Below are 15,623 nucleotides of genomic sequence, written 5' to 3' on the forward strand. Positions count from 1 at the left end.
AGTCACGAAACCTTTTCCTCTTTCCTTATCACAGTAAATGATAACAGTGCTGTTTTAAAGACTATAGATAATCTTTTATAGCAATTCTGCATCCTCTTGTTCACTCTCGATAGCAGGATTTTGCTCACGCAGACATCTAGAGACCTTGAGACTCGTCTTTGTCGCAGTCGACTCAATCGTCGACTTCGTCCAAGGCCTTGACTATGAACCTCACTACTAAGTGCAATAGTGGAGATAAACTGCTCTCTATAATACAAAATCTAATAGTAAATATGTAAACCCTGATCCTAATTGCGAATAGCACATCCTACATTAACATCCCTCCAAGAACCATAGCCATCACAGTCCACAATGTAACCTGGTGCCTGTGGGACGCTGAAGTAACTATTGATATAGCCGGTGGTGCCTCTTCGGGGTGTGAGGACCCCGCGGAGGGGCCCTGATAGTTGGAGATAGATGATGAATAGAACTGAATTGCTGAAATTTCGGGTTGAGTCATCGGTATGATACCGATTTCTGTAACTAAGCTCTTTGTGAAAGAAGGCTGAGAGGGTTTCATCAGGGCATTGCTTCCAGACTCTGGTGAATGTTCTTTTCCTTGTTCTGATTGTGGGTCGTCTTGTGATGCTGCCGACAGTGTTTGAGGTTTGTGCTGGTTGCTCCTATAGCTGGGTTGAGACTCGTTTTGCGATCTTGCAGTTGGCGTAGTGGCATCTGATTGATTGTTCTTCGTGTAATGGAGGTCTTCTGTAGTTGGGGTTGAGTGAACAGTCTGTATGGTATTGGTAGTAGGTATAGGCATTAGCAGATAATCTCCAGATGCCGTCCCTGTAGTCATGTAATCAGACTCAATGAGAGTTTTAGAACCCAGGTTTGCGGTTCCAAAAGAAAAAGACGACAAGGTAGCTGTTTTGGTACAGTCCAGTGTAGAGTTTGATTGGGATGTGGACTCAGAAGTTTGGATCTCTGTACTCTTTGTAGAGAATGATAGAAAGGAATATTTATCGTGGTATGATGGTGATGGTGATGAGGAGGAGGAGGAGGAAGAGACTTCTTGTTGATAGAGGGTCAATAGACGATTAGACGATATCGCACGATGGACAAGCTTTTGTGTCCTCTGAATCATGCCACCACAGAATAGAGTCGGATCTCCAGGACACGGAAGATCACAGAGTCCATTCGGCACAAATGCTGAGTCATATAGAGAGTCTGACTTATAACAAGATCTAAATGTGTCTCAGCTCTTGTTCATAAACATCTGGGAATACTATTCCTTGAAGAAAGGTTCGGGCAGTATGCCACAACAAATAGACTTACTCTTGATAGATGCCAATGTACTTGCTCCCAGCAGCCAAAGCAATGCATTTCTTCGTAGTCATTTCTGGACTAGTTGCAACCTCTGTGAAAGACGGATAGCCTTGTAGAGACCGCACACAGCCCGTAAAAAGGTAGTTACTTAGAACTGGAATATTCGTTGCAATAGTTGATGAAGGTGAAGGCAAAGTGAACACCTCTGATTGCTCAAGGGTTCCAGTAGAGGAAGTCTGTCTCTTTGTGGGCAGGGCAATGGACTGTATTTCAGTTGAAACTTGGTCGACACTGCTCAAACTTGGTCTTGTTGCCGTTGGTGTACTTTCGGTAGTTGAGGTCGTAATGGCCGATGTCTCGACAGTTGACGTCTCGAGGGTTGTAATACTGGTGCGGACTGATTCTTGGGTTGGGACACCTATAGTCAACTCTACTGAGGATGACACTATATTCGATACGGATTCAATTGGGTCCTCTGATGAGAAACCTGATTCAGATTGCGATGGTAGGGATGGTCTTGGTGATGTTGTTGCTGGCGACATAGAGGATTCATCCGGTGAGAGTGTCAGGACTGACGTAGATACGAATGAGCTTGTAACTGCTGCCGTTGAAGATAATGTCGTTCTGAATGATACCAATGATTCAGATTCCAGTGTAGACTCCGAATCAGCCTTTGAGGTCATCTGGGACGTCAGTTGTAGGGACGATAACAATTTGGATGTTGATAATGAGATAGTAGCTGATGAAGTTGTCAACGGTGTCAGCTCGAGTGTCTCCTCTGATGTGATTGCTAATGATGATGACGATGATATAGATGTTGGCGAAGTATTAGCTGATGCAGTGGAGGGTGAGGTAGTTAATGGTGTAGACCTGAGTGTATCCTCTGATGCTGTTGATGTGAATTCCAACGATGAGGGTAAATGTGTAGGTTCTGAGGATATCGATATTGGTGACGTTGGTGAGATAGAATCCAAGTCAGATGAGATGCTTGACGTAGAACCCGACGACGTAGACAAAAGGGTGGATGAAGTTAATAAGGATATCTCCGATGACATTGAATCAAAGGTAGACGATACAGGTAGTGTAGAATCTGATGATGTTGGCTGTAAGGTGGATAAAACTGAGGATAAAGTATCAGATGGCATCGAATCTGAGGTGGACGGGATAGAAGATGTAGAATCTGTTGATATAGATTGTGAGGTGAATGAAGTTGGCAAGGAAGTCTCTGCTGATACTGCATCAGAGGTAGGCAATGTTGGTTGCATAAAATCTGATGATATAAACTGTAAGGTGGATGAGATTGATGATGAAGTCTCTGGCGATGTCGATGTAGTTGTTGATGATGTTGCTATTTCCTTTATAGCTAAGTTCCATAAAGGTGCCGAATAGCTCCCGCTATATGACTTGTATATATGACACGCTCCTGTAGTGCTTAAATAGCCAGCAGCAACGCATTGGCTATTTGAGTCGCATCTGGCTAGACACTGTTGCATACTCTCTCCTAACATAAATGTTCCAATCCTCTGAAAAGTACTGGCGGCATTCTGGCATAGGAGAGTGAATCCCCGACTGCCAGGGCTGTCAGCTAGCTCGCTACAGGATAGCGGTGCTGGTGGTGTGGCTTCTGATGCTGTAGGTGTAGATAACATGATGGCCATGTTGTAGCCAGCTTGAGCCCCTGTATTGGAATAGCCACCATACCAGATACAGTAGTTTTCTGCCTCTTTGTACCATACCACATTGCAACCTGGAATGGTAGTGCAGGAGTCTATACATTCTGCGAAGCTGTTAAACAGAAAGTAGCCTCGAGGATTAAGACCAGCCGGGAATGTATTGCAGCGAACTTCATACTGAGAATTAGAAGGTCCGTCGTATGGGTTGCTCAATTGACTGCAAGACAGTGTTATGTCACCGTTAGGAGAGGCAGCGACAGAGATACTAAAAACTAAAAGAAGAGATAAAACGTTTGCCCAAGAGGCTGTAAGGCTTTGCTTCTTCATGCTTGAGGAAGCGATAAAGAATGATGCTGGTTATAGGTTTTTAGTATATTAAAAAACAGAGATCTTGAGAACATTAGGGGGTTTAGAAGATATTAAAATAAAGTAGGAAAGACATTTTAATCTTCTTTAGACCTGAGGATAAGTCTTAGCCAGCCACACTCAATAGTATATTCAATAGTTTGTATTTCTAGAGGTGCGGTATTAAATTATACCTCTTTAGGTCAAGTCTCTCGCGCTCTATTAGATATAGTTAGTTTAAATCTTCCTGCTAGTGTAAGTACTAAGCACCAAAGCACATTAGGTTAACAATAATTCAAGTCGGTTCGTGTCCGTTGATTCGTTGGCGGGGCTAGACTCGACCCTGGGGGTTCTGGAACACGCCACCAATTTGTCTATATCAACTTACCAACAGTCGCATGGCAGGCGAGAGGCCTTTATCGATTTGTATCCTGGTATATCCAGTGGTCGTGATACTACAATTGCAGCATTGGAATAAGCAAACAGGTTGCTAGAGTTGGTAGAGGCCTGAGCAGACCCATCGATTGAACTTTCGGGTAAACCGTTCTAATACAGGTTTCGGATTATGCTTTAAATAATGGTCAAAATGACAGTTAATATATTAACCTGAGGCTAGGTGATCTTTGAATTCTTGTACAAAATAAAGGGAATCGACAAGCGTATCGAAATAGCTATATCAGGTCTTTATTTTATAAAATGTCAAGCCACTTCTCGCGAAGTAAAACGGTTTAGCAAAGCCTTCCCAGCAGGGTCTTAATAATCTACAAGGCTAAGGTAAGATGCGACATTATGCGCAGCGGACTGAGAACTGCAGGCTCATAAAAACATTCTGATTTGATACAATGATAAGTAAGGACATTGCCCTGAAAGTCTTTACCTACTGTAAAATTAAGTCATGAAGATAGTAAGTCCTGTAAATACAGAAATAAGCAGAGACATGCTTAACGAGGTCTTGCCATAAGTAATATACAGATATTGTATTATAATAATAGTAGCTTATTACCTTATCTCTGTAGTTGTGTTTTGCTTGTTTATGCCTTAAGAGCTATATTTTATATTTACTGTTCTCTCTAAGGTAAGCTCATTACTTTTACTAAGTTATATTCAGTAAAGACTTAATAGCTATAAGTAGAATTAAGCTAAAAGACAGGTAAGATTAAAGAAAGTTTCCTCCTATTAGCTAGCTAATAATAATAAACTGATACTGTAATCATTACCTGGCATTCCCATTTCGAAGTCGGGACATAGAAAATACCGACTCAACACCGAAAATTAGATTATGACATCATGTGTCAGACTTCTTCGGGCCTTACTCACGCCCGAACAGTAATCGGGGCCAATCAAGGAAGAGCAGGAGGCTGTAAAGTTTGTTTAACTTGGGGGTCGCAGTGTCTAGTCAATAATCAATTATAAAAGGTATCCAATGTCCCTCTATATAATCAGTTCAAATAATCACTACCACTTTCCACTCCCAATACTGAGACATGGGAGTCTCAGCTGTTCTTCCAATCGCAATTGTCGGCGGTGGCCCATGCGGCCTTATGCTAGCACGTCTGCTTCAAACCGCAAGCATTAATTACGTCGTTTTTGAGCGCGACGAATCTCCCACGTCAACGCTCAGAAGCCAAGGCGGTACACTAGACATCCACAGAGACTCAGGTCAAGAAGCGCTCCGTCGCGCGGGTCTTCACAACCAGTTCAAGTCATTAGCTCGATACGATGCAACGACCATGACATTGATGGACTTTCAAGGGAAATTCCGTGCTTCGTTTGGAGACGATGATGGTGGTGATAGACCAGAGATCGATCGTCAGCAGCTGCGACAGTTGTTACTCAATTCCTTGTCAAGTGATTGTATCCGTTGGGGCAAGATACTGGATGCTGTTGATCAGAAGGAAAATGGGGAAGCGCGTGATTTAACACTCAAATTTCGCGATGGATCGACAGAGAGTGGATTTCGACTCATTATTGGAGCAGATGGTGCTTGGAGCAAAGTGCGCTCTCTCGTAGGTATCCATATCCTACATTAATTAGACTCGCGAGCTAACATTATTCCCAGGTTACTGACGCTAAGCCCATTTATTCTGGCAAATCATTCATTGAAGGCAGAATATCCCCGGACAACTCACAATACAAACTCGCGCAGCAAATAGCCGGAAAAGGAACTGCCATGGCAATGAGTGCCAAATCCACCCTCGCAGTCCAACAGTTATCCGATGCCTCGTACCGTACATACATGGGCGTAGTGGCACCTGAATCCTTGACGCGTCCCGGTGGTGATGCTGATCCAAATGATATGGACAAAGCGCGAAACACAATGCTTGGGCCTGGAGGCTTTTACGAGACTTGGACACAAGACTTGAGACGATTAATCGAAGCTTCTGAGGGACCATGGCGACCCTGGCCACTATATCGCCTCGACAAAGCCCTGTTCTCTTCTAATGATGAAGATGTGCCTAGATGGAAACGCGTTCCCGGCGTTGTTCTCCTCGGAGACGCCGCACATCTCGCTACTCCAAATGGCGAAGGCGTGAACCAAGCCATGTATGACGCGCTCATGCTATTTGACCAGATCATAGCAGAGACTGAGGCTCTTGAAGGAAGCTATGACCAGGAAGCTGATGTAGAAGCGTTAGAGCGCGCTATTGTTGCGTACGAAAAGGAGATGCGACCAAGAGCGTTGGAGCATATCCAGAGCAGTATCGACATGGAAGACATGATGTATGCTGATGATGGGGCTCAGCGCATGATAGAAGCATTCAAGTCTGCTCATGGTGAGAATTAGTCTCACCGCTACGTAACTCTTAGAAATAGATCAACAAGTCCTTCACTTTTCAACAATGCCAGGGACCTTCTCAGCCACGAACTGAAACCGCATTAATTCCGATGACCGCGCATTCGTATCCCAGCCAGTGACAGCCTCTTAATTTCGGATTACCTTTCCCACATGTTTCCGTGGCTTATACCCAATCTTGGTTACGTTAGCTCCCGAAACCTTCTAAAGAGCCGAAAACTCCACATAATTCTCGGGTTGTGGGAGAACGCGAATGCTTCATCCATTATGCCTCCACCAAGGCTGAGGCGGACCATCCACTCGAATCGGTATTGCGTAACGGACGTGCAAGCCTGTAAATTCTCCGATCCACCAATCCGAGGGATTGTATTATATATAAAAGACAACCTAATTGCTTCTGATTATGCTTCTTTACAACCTTCTCACTCATCAATTCTTCATTCAACATGGTTTCTTTCAAGTTCCTCGCTTCAGCGGGTTTTGTTCTCGCTGGTCTTGCCTCTGCTCATCCTGGTGAGAAGCATGATCATCAGAAGATTAAGAGACAGATTCAGACCCGTGATGCTATCGCCAACTTGGGTCAGAGGTCGTTGAACGCGTGCTCTGGTGCTCTTCATGCTCGGGAGCTGAAGGCTCGTTCGATTGCTCGTCGAGCAGAGAAGGTCGAACAGCTCCGTAAGAGACTTGGTATCAAGACTGGTATGCTAAAGATCCCCTCCCGACTATTTCTCTGGTACTGATATTTTGCATTAGCTGCCAAGAAGCATCGCCGCGATGAGGACGATATTGTCAAGTGGGAGGCTGTCAACCATAACAAGACTGGAGTCTCAGACAACAACATGTTCACTCCTCTCGAGACAGTTTTTGGCGCCAACTCCAGCTGTATCCTGTCACCCGAGATCACTGCTGGTCCTTACTACATCGTCGGCGAATACTTGCGATCTAACGTCATCGAAACAGAGTTCTGTGATGGTGTCCCTCTGTTCCTCGAGGTCCAATACGTCGACGTCTCCACCTGCAATGGAGTACCCAACTTGGCTACCGACGTTTGGAACTGCAATGCCACTGGTGTTTACTCTGGAGTTAGCTCCCAAGCTGGTCTGAACACCACTTTCCTCCGCGGTATTCAGATCACCGACCACGATGGTGTTGTCCAGTTTGAGACTATTTTCCCCGGTCACTATGAGGGTCGTGCCACTCATACTCATCTCCTCACCCACGCCAATGCATCGATTTCTTCCAATGGCACTATTCAGGTCTACAACAGTCCTGTTCAACACATTGGTCAGCTTTTCTGGCCCGAGGATCTTCGTGAGGAAGTCGAAGCTCTTGCGCCTTACAACACCAACACTGTTGAAGTGACCACCAACGAGGAGGATATGTGGTCTGTTCTTCAGGCTGATGAGTCTTATGACCCCTTCCCTCAGTACGTCTACCTGGGAGAATCTGTTCAGGATGGAATCTTTGCCTGGATTCAAATCGGTATCAACACTACTGCGGACTACACCTCTGACGAGTACTACGGCGTTGCTGGATACTTGGCTAGCGATGGTGGTCATGCTTTGGACAGTGGTATTGGTGGAGGCGGCGGCGGCGGTGGCCAGGGAGGTCAACCTCCTTCTGGAAGTGGAACCCCTCCTGCTGGCCAGCCTACTGGAACTCGATCTGCCTAAGCATTCGGTGATAGACTCTTTCTGTGGTCAGTGAAGCCAAAGAGTGCCGCAGAGTGATGGTTCAGGCAGCTAAGAATGAAGGCAATTAGTGGGTCGGTAGATTGATGCTGCTCCATGCATGGTTACTAATGGGGGAAGGAGAAAGGAGAACATATAACTAGACTACATTCATGCTATATAAAACCAAGAATTTGAGTATCCATCAATTTGTCCACCAACTGACGATCTTAATATCTCCAGACCTCTCCTAAGTTCTATTATCTCTAGCCTTATCTTTCCGTGAGTCCCTGACCTCTCTGAATACTTCTGGTGAGTCAAAGGCTAATTGGGGTCTAGATAAAAGGCCAAAAGGTCTTATGATTCGCAAGTCCGGGCTTTAAGACAATTAATTTTGAACTAATTGATCAGGGATCCACTGCGATTGGTTTTGCCCATCATCATCTGGATTAGGACCGGGTGCCGTTGACTGTTGACCAGGAGGCAGCGCCGGACCACCGTCGGTTCTCACCCATGGCGACTGTATAGTTCCATCGTCGCGCAAGATCCAATACTCCAGAGGAGAAGCGCTCCCAATATCCCAAGGCCATCCTTGGGTATCTAGATTGCTGCCTTTATTTAGAAAAAGGACGAATGCCGGAGCATCAGTGTTTGAATGCTTGTTGCTCACAGGCAACACATTGAAGGAGATATCTATCATTCCGCTGGTGCTATCCCATGATGGCCAGTAGTTTAGATCTGTCGTCGTCGTTAAGCCCATCCGCACCTCGATGAGGTACCCCTGGAGGGGTAGATCACCATCTTGCGAGTAGATTGTCGCGAGACCATTGAGTGGGTGGGCTGTCTCGTCGAATTAGAACTCTACCTCGGGGTAGATACCTTCAGCGTCGTCACATGGCGTTGGGTAGACCTCGTAAGCCTGCGCGAGGGCAAGAGAGTTGGGGAACTGATTGAATGGGTTTATCATATGTGGATCGCCTGCTATGGGCGTGTAGTTCTTGACATGGGTATTATTACGCCACATTCTGAACCAGTTGGTTAGGTTTGACCCTTCGTCTTGGTAGTTGAGCTTAAATTCCTTGACAAATGCCGGAAATTGTTGATATGCCGTCTCGAAGACCTGGTCTACATTGGCAGGAAATTGGCTCGTTATCTGCTCAACCTCATTTTGGATCTCTTCGGACGTTATAGTCTTATCTACAAGATCTGTTGTTTTTCGGTCAGCGTACTGATGTGTTCTCAGTGGGTAGAAAGGATTGACCTTGTAACGCGATTATCTGGTATGTCAAAGCAAAGCCCGCCATGCCAAACGCCCAATCAAGCGAGTTGTCAAAGTCACAGAGGTACTCCGGGAGAGTGAGGGAATCGTGGGAGTACATCTTGTCGTAGCTTTGATCATATTCCAACAAGAGGGGTTGCTCCAGCCTCTCCTGAAGGCGCTTCACCCTGTCCAGTCAAAACGTTGAAGATATTCAGGACATTAGAGGCCGCACCATCTGCACCCTTGCTATTGAAGGCTTGAAGATAGCTGTTAATATTCTCAGTGTCATTATTTTTGACGGCAGTAGGATACCCCTATTGCCAGGCCTGAATTACCAAGAGAGAGGAGTGCAGCATTCCGATATCCGCCAGCTGCTCTTGCTAAACCTGGATGGTTTGAAGAGTTCCTTGTATTTTGTTCAGCGCGTCCATGATTTGGGTCTGGCGCTCTTCGGCGGCTTGGTCAGCCTGTTCCTTTTGGATCAGACCGATAGCGATTCTGGCGATGATCGCAGCGACCTGACCAGCGGCTGCCGCCATGACTATTTGTGTGTGGTTAGGAAATCGTAAGAGGATGAATAGAAATGGAAGTGAGATAGTGAATGCTGAGGTTTGATCAAGCAATTCATCCAGACCCTTACTGAATATATATAGTTATCCACCACGAACAGCTTTCCTACTATCACGTTTCGCCAGCTACAGAGAGCTGAGCTCGGTGGCTGAATCGTACTTTCATAAAGTTCTATCTGCAGCATATTATCACGAATATGGACGAGTGCATCGTGAAATGTGTTGCCATGACCCTTACTGCCACAATCAGCTAAACCCTCTTAGGGTACACGTTTTGGTCTTGAAGGGCCTATGGATGGGTAAATACGCGATTGCGGTATAGACCGAGACCCTAGGGTACCTATACTGAGTTTAGTATCATAGATGGCTTACTGTAATGGCTTACTGTAATGGCTTTCTTAGGCGTAAATATTTTATTATAGTATATATCACCAAATTCGAAGTAGGGTACTAATACATACTATTACCTAGCTTATTATTAATATGTATAAATAAACCTTTATCCTCTAATTAAGTAAAACATTAATATAGGTAGTAAGCTATGGAATAGGTCTAGACCTAGAGCTGCGATACAATATATTAAGCCATTTTACTAACTATTAGATATCTTTATAAATTATGCTATATTTAGGTCTCTAAGTTTAATATAGCTAATCTAGACTGGATTGTGGCTTCTTGAGGATACACTGTGATAAAGATATATAGGCCTACCGACTCTTAAAGGTAAAAACCCATAATCTGCAAAGCCGGCGAGCTTAACTATTAGCCTTGGATAACTATAGCCGCCTAGGAAACCTGGTAACTGATAACATGATCTGATAAGTGCCAAATAATATACCCCAACGAGGTCGTATCACAACTCAAACCCCGATTCGAGTTCCCAATCATAAAGAAACCTAACATCAACACGATCCCCAAGCAATCCGGTTAACCCAACTCTCACATCCTCATCTGGCACCACATCTATGAAATTGTTGTCAAAGACCACGTTCTTGCCATCACTGCCAGATGCACTCAACACCACTCCTTTGGCCGGCGCATTGGCTCTCAAGATGACAGCTGATCCATCATCCACTATCTCCGTAGTGATTTTCAGATCAGGAGACATGTGCACATACTTGAGAGGCTCGGGCCAGCTCACCCATCTGGCTAGTTGTTCTCCGGATGATATGTCTCGTATATACGCAACCAAGACCGTTTCATCGGGGTTTGGAATGTCCAGCCCGGCCAGAAGTTCAGTTGAACGGTTCGCTTTCAGAACAGGTTCCTTTGACGCGACCGCACCCTTCCATTCAACTGGCTTTCCGCTTTGGATATCAAATGCCTTGACCTCCAGGCTGACCTTCATATCGTCTAGATGACCGTTGACAGCCCAAATGTCGACTTTGTGCTTCTTATCGAGATAACCAGTGGTGATATAAGGTGGCTTCTCTGTGACGACTCGTTCCATTCCAACAACCATCTTATCGAGGGCTCGCTTAGTAATGTAGTAAGCAGGCTTGGGATTCATATCAACATCAACTAGTGCCCAGCTAATACCAGGCCAGATGTCGTTCAGCTGCCAGACCAAGACACCACCACAGTTCTCTTCCCCAGGTCCTCGGAACTCACGTCGCCAACAGTTATAAGCATACGCCATCGCTTCGGCCTGAAGGAACTGCGTGCAGTACACAAAGTCGCGAAGTGGGTTCATGCGGAAGCGATAGTTCTCGCCCATGTACATTGGGTACCGTCTTTGATGACCAGGGCCTTTATCATGGACGTCAAAGGTCCTCGACTGTGCATGGCGCTCTTGGGGAGACGTGATAGCTCGCTGAAGAGTCTGGAGACTGGGAGCTGACTCGAAGCCGAATTCGGAGATGAAGCGAGACATGTAGGTTTTGTAGTCCTGGTATGGTGACATCTGGCCATGCCAGACATCCCAGCAGTGCGTGTCACCAACCGTGGTGTCATTGGAGAAGCTTCCACCGTAAGGAGAGCTGATCCAATATGGGACATCAGTGCCTGATGCTTTGATGACGGAAGGGAGAGTGCGTTCATAGATCTCACGTGCTGGAAATGTGGTCTTGTCCCATGGGCCGGTCGTGTCACTGTAGTCAACATCCCAGCAGTTATCTCCGTCTGCGCCCATGTAATCTTCATTGTTTCCACACCACAAAGCAAGGGAAGGATGATGACCAACACGCTGCACGTGTTGCTCCGCTTCTATCTTGGAATTGGCAACGAAGTCTGGAGAGGCTGGGTAGTTGCCGCATGCGAACAAGAAGTCCTGCCAGACCATGATGCCTTCACGGTCACATATATCGTAAAAGTCGTCACTCTCAACAATTCCGCCGCCCCAGACACGAATCATTGACTGATTTCCTGCTTTGGCAAGAGTGATCCATTTTTCGTATGTACTTCTTGACACTCGCGGTAGCATGAAGTCGGCGGGGATCCAACATGAGCCTCCGCTGAAGAGACGAATGTTGTTGACTTCAAAGACAAATGAGGTGCCTGGTTGGCTTTTGAGTGGGTGTTGTAGCAAGCGCAGCCGTCTGATGCCTAACTTCTTGCTCACAGTGTGATTGGGAATGCTGACCTGGAGGAGATACAGGTTCTGCTCCCCATACAAGAACGGGTACCATAGCTTAGGTTTGTTGACCTTTACCGTAAACGATAGAGCGCCTCTAGTCGACTTTGACGCTTTATCGTCAACAACGACGTCCCCTGTTTCAAAGTCCAGTAACTGAACATGAACCTCATTGATACCGTTGTGACCCTCTAATTGGGCTTCGACTTTGATGTCGACAGAGGAGAGATCCGGGGCAACATCCTGGGTGACCTTGAGGCCACAGATGCGTGACTCGTAGACCTCCAAGTATATGGGTTTCCAAGGACCGCTAGTGTTGACGCATGGTCCCCAGTCCCAACCCCAATGATACTGAGCCTTCCTGACAAAGAGTCTCTCAGACCCACCAAAGCTGACGCCTCTTCCCTCCTTGAGCGTTTTGTATCCAATACGCTCACGTTCAGAACGACCATAGGCTGGGGCAGCTTTAAACTTGAGCTCCAGAACAGACGGTTTCTCTCTACCCCGCAGGATATCAGTGACATCGATACGGTGAGATCTGTGCATATTGTTGCTGGACAAGATATGCGAATCGTTCAGATATACGTCAACTACTGTATCAAGGCCCTCAAAGACAAGTTCTGCCTTTTCAGAGGGTTTCAGATCGAGTGCGGAAATCTCCTCGGTACGATATGTCCAGTCCGCATCATTGACCCAAAGACACTTCAGTTCGTTAATGTCAATATAGGGATCGGGGATCAACTCATGATGCAAAAGATCAATATGAGCGACAGTTGGAAACTGGGCGACAGGTAGAAAGGACGAAGCAGTGCCGCCGTTCAGAGAGCTGGCTTGCTTGAACTTCCAACCTTTATCCAAGTGGATTTGACGCACCATGGTGACTGCGAGCGAAAAGATAATCAGTGAGAATAGTGAATGAAGTGTCTTCTCTGAAGAAGGTCGGACAGTCGATGCGGGGAACCTACAACTTATGTTATAACTCTGGGGGTTACACCGGAAGTGGATTAACGAACCAGTCGGCGATTTATCCGTGAGAACATGATTGATGATCAGACGTGCGCAGTCTTACATTGGTAGGTGAAGTGTCTGATCTCCACCAACAGCTAACTACGGCGGTAATATGTAGATCCGCACTAGCTGCAGTGCAAGAAATAACTTCAAATGGTCGCAATAGGCGGGCCTCAATTCCACATAGTTATTTAGTTACTGGAAATATGTTTAGCTTGTATTAATAAACTAAATTAGAACATGATCGAAACGAACGGTGTCTCAAGCCTAGACACAATAGAGAAGAGATCCAGTACATTTAAACCTAAGCTTTTACCTTTTCCTTGTCGCTGGTGATAGACAGGGTCTTAGTGTCACTCGAGGCCTCAATGGCGACTTCATCATCAAAGAGAGCTGAAATCTCCTCCAGGGTCATTCCCTTAGTCTCAGGGAAGAACAGGGCGAAGATGATGGCACAAATAATTGTGAATGCCATCATGATGAGATAAAATCTCCAGCCAATGGTTTCGAAAGCAGTCGGTGCAGCCTCAAGAAGAGTAAGAGAGCCAACAAAAAGACCGGCACAGGATATCGCAAAGCCTTTGCCTCGAAGATGAGTAGGCCATATCTCGGAACCGTAGACATAAGTCGAGGCATCCATGCAGGTGGCATAGAAAGTCAGGTGCAGATATAAGAAGAAGACACCAGCCGAGTTGCCACCTTTATTTGTCGTGCCTCCGAAAAGAGCGACCATGATGCTTACACCAAGAAGTGAGATGGCGCAGCCAATGAGGCCGGTGACCATCAGCCATTTTCTTCCGACGTAGTCAAGGAGAACGGCGTTGATGGCATTGCAGACAAGTCCTTCGGTCAACCATCCAGCCGAGAGTGCGAGACTAGCAGAAGCGCCATGTCCGAGGGCCGCATAAAGTGAAGGTCCATAGTTGTTGATAACGGTAGTTCCAGTAAGTTGGCCAGCAAGAAGAGTGGTGAAACCAATCAAGGCCCTCTTCCGGTAATGAGGAACGGTAAACAGTGAAGCCCAAGAAGATGGCAAGTGTCGCTCAAGCTCTACCTGAGCGCGAATCTGGGCAAATTCGGCCTTGGCTGCATGGTTGTCGGGGTCGCTTGGGTCTCTGTAGATGCGCTGCAAAACAGTCTCGGCTCTTTCATGCTGATCGTTGTCGATGAGCCATCGTGGGGACTCGGGAATGAAGTAGACGCCGCATGCTAGAATGAGTGGAGGCAAGCACTGTATGGCCAGAGGAGGACGCCACTGAGCCCCGTCTGCGTTGACAAAGTAGAAGCCAAATCCGACCCAAGCGGACGATGAGTATCCGACCAAAATCGAAACACCGTGAAGACCAACGAGGAGGCCACGAGCATGAGGAGGCGCGACCTCGCTCTGCCAAAGGGGCACAAGCATGACGAGTCCACCTATAGCCAGGCCTGTAAGAAACCTTGCGACGAGATACATTGCCAAGTGGACAGAGCCAGCTTGAAGCCCGCCACCAATAATAGCGATTAGACTTGCAAGGAACATGGCCTTGCATCGACCGAACTTGTCGGCAACAGCTCCAAAGCTCAAGGTGCCGATGAGGCCACCGCCCTGGAAGAGCCCGTTGATTGCACCGGTGAGAGCAGCTGCATTGCTGGCTGTGTCGAGACCGAAGTAATGGAGAAAGGATGGCTGGCCGAGGGTTGATCCTATGATGGCGGAACAGTATCCGTAGGTGATGCTACCAAAAGTCGCAAAGGCAATGATCTATTGATACAGTGATCAGATGATTTCCAATGATGCAGAGACACAGTACGTACGAGAATGTTATAGCCACTAAGTGGTTTGCCGCGAAACTTGATGAGTGCCATGCCGTAGTGTCAGAAGCTGGTAGCTGTAAAAGGTCGTGATGTGCAGGACAGTTATTCTACAATTCATCCGGATCTCATGGGCGCATTGGAAGGTTCAAATAGTCCTAACACTTCCAATGGCCTGTCTAATATTACACTATTGCAACCTTAGCTAGGCAATACAGTGGTTCACTGAAGGAGGCTATCTAAGTTGCCTGTCGTACTATTCCATAAGTGGTCAAGGCCAGATAACAGTGCTGGGTAATGCCTACCCGGATAGCGACGGCCAATCAGCTTCCAAGTCCGTAGAGAAGTGCCACTTGAGGTGGACTCCGCTCTTGGTAAGGTACGCTAGTATGCGGGGATGAAGCTTATCATGGGGTCGCCCTTTGTGATATGAAGGCTTGCTGGGTAATGCTTAACCAGCACTATTGCTTCGTCATTGATGACCTATCTAAGAGCAATTAGGTAATGGAACATTGGAACGATTTATTCAACGATAGGTGTATTGTGCCTATAGAATGTGGCTGCACGGCTGTACTCGGCATCGTATAGCCTTGCCCCCTCGCTCCCCACCCAGAGTCTCGATTATATTC

At 46.5% G+C, this 15,623-nt stretch overlaps 6 protein-coding genes across 6 annotated transcripts; 3 read left to right on the top strand and 3 right to left on the bottom strand.

The window, feature by feature from the left end:
* Positions 1 to 1,653: 1,653 nt before the first annotated feature.
* On the top strand, positions 1,654 to 2,697 carry FVEG_05751 (hypothetical protein; the record flags this gene model as incomplete). The annotated part of the gene is made up of 1 exon (XM_018893987.1): positions 1,654 to 2,697. One exon carries the CDS (start codon positions 1,654 to 1,656, stop codon positions 2,695 to 2,697), a length of 1,044 nt encoding a protein of 347 aa, XP_018750951.1.
* A 2,113-nt stretch (positions 2,698 to 4,810) lies between these two features.
* FVEG_05752 (hypothetical protein) lies at positions 4,811 to 6,111 on the top strand (the record flags this gene model as incomplete). Its single annotated transcript, XM_018893988.1, has 2 exons — positions 4,811 to 5,332; positions 5,386 to 6,111. The coding sequence occupies 2 exons, from the start codon at positions 4,811 to 4,813 to the stop codon at positions 6,109 to 6,111; spliced, it is 1,248 nt and encodes a 415-aa protein (XP_018750952.1).
* Positions 6,112 to 6,566: 455 nt separating this feature from the next.
* Positions 6,567 to 7,793, top strand: FVEG_05753 (hypothetical protein; the record flags this gene model as incomplete). Its single annotated transcript, XM_018893989.1, has 2 exons — positions 6,567 to 6,819; positions 6,874 to 7,793. 2 exons carry the CDS (start codon positions 6,567 to 6,569, stop codon positions 7,791 to 7,793), a joined length of 1,173 nt encoding a protein of 390 aa, XP_018750953.1.
* An 850-nt stretch (positions 7,794 to 8,643) lies between these two features.
* FVEG_05754 (hypothetical protein) lies at positions 8,644 to 9,590 on the bottom strand (the record flags this gene model as incomplete). Its single annotated transcript, XM_018893990.1, has 2 exons — positions 8,644 to 9,018; positions 9,438 to 9,590. 2 exons carry the CDS (start codon positions 9,588 to 9,590, stop codon positions 8,644 to 8,646), a joined length of 528 nt encoding a protein of 175 aa, XP_018750954.1.
* Positions 9,591 to 10,240: 650 nt separating this feature from the next.
* FVEG_05755 (hypothetical protein) lies at positions 10,241 to 13,068 on the bottom strand (the record flags this gene model as incomplete). Its single annotated transcript, XM_018893991.1, has 1 exon — positions 10,241 to 13,068. One exon carries the CDS (start codon positions 13,066 to 13,068, stop codon positions 10,474 to 10,476), a length of 2,595 nt encoding a protein of 864 aa, XP_018750955.1. The 3' UTR covers positions 10,241 to 10,473.
* Positions 13,069 to 13,504: 436 nt separating this feature from the next.
* On the bottom strand, positions 13,505 to 15,048 carry FVEG_05756 (hypothetical protein; the record flags this gene model as incomplete). The annotated part of the gene is made up of 2 exons (XM_018893992.1): positions 13,505 to 14,944; positions 14,998 to 15,048. The coding sequence occupies 2 exons, from the start codon at positions 15,046 to 15,048 to the stop codon at positions 13,505 to 13,507; spliced, it is 1,491 nt and encodes a 496-aa protein (XP_018750956.1).
* Positions 15,049 to 15,623: the final 575 nt, after the last annotated feature.

This window comes from Fusarium verticillioides, chromosome 3, assembly GCF_000149555.1.
Source record: "Fusarium verticillioides 7600 chromosome 3, whole genome shotgun sequence".
Classification (NCBI taxonomy): Eukaryota; Fungi; Ascomycota; class Sordariomycetes; order Hypocreales; family Nectriaceae; genus Fusarium; species Fusarium verticillioides.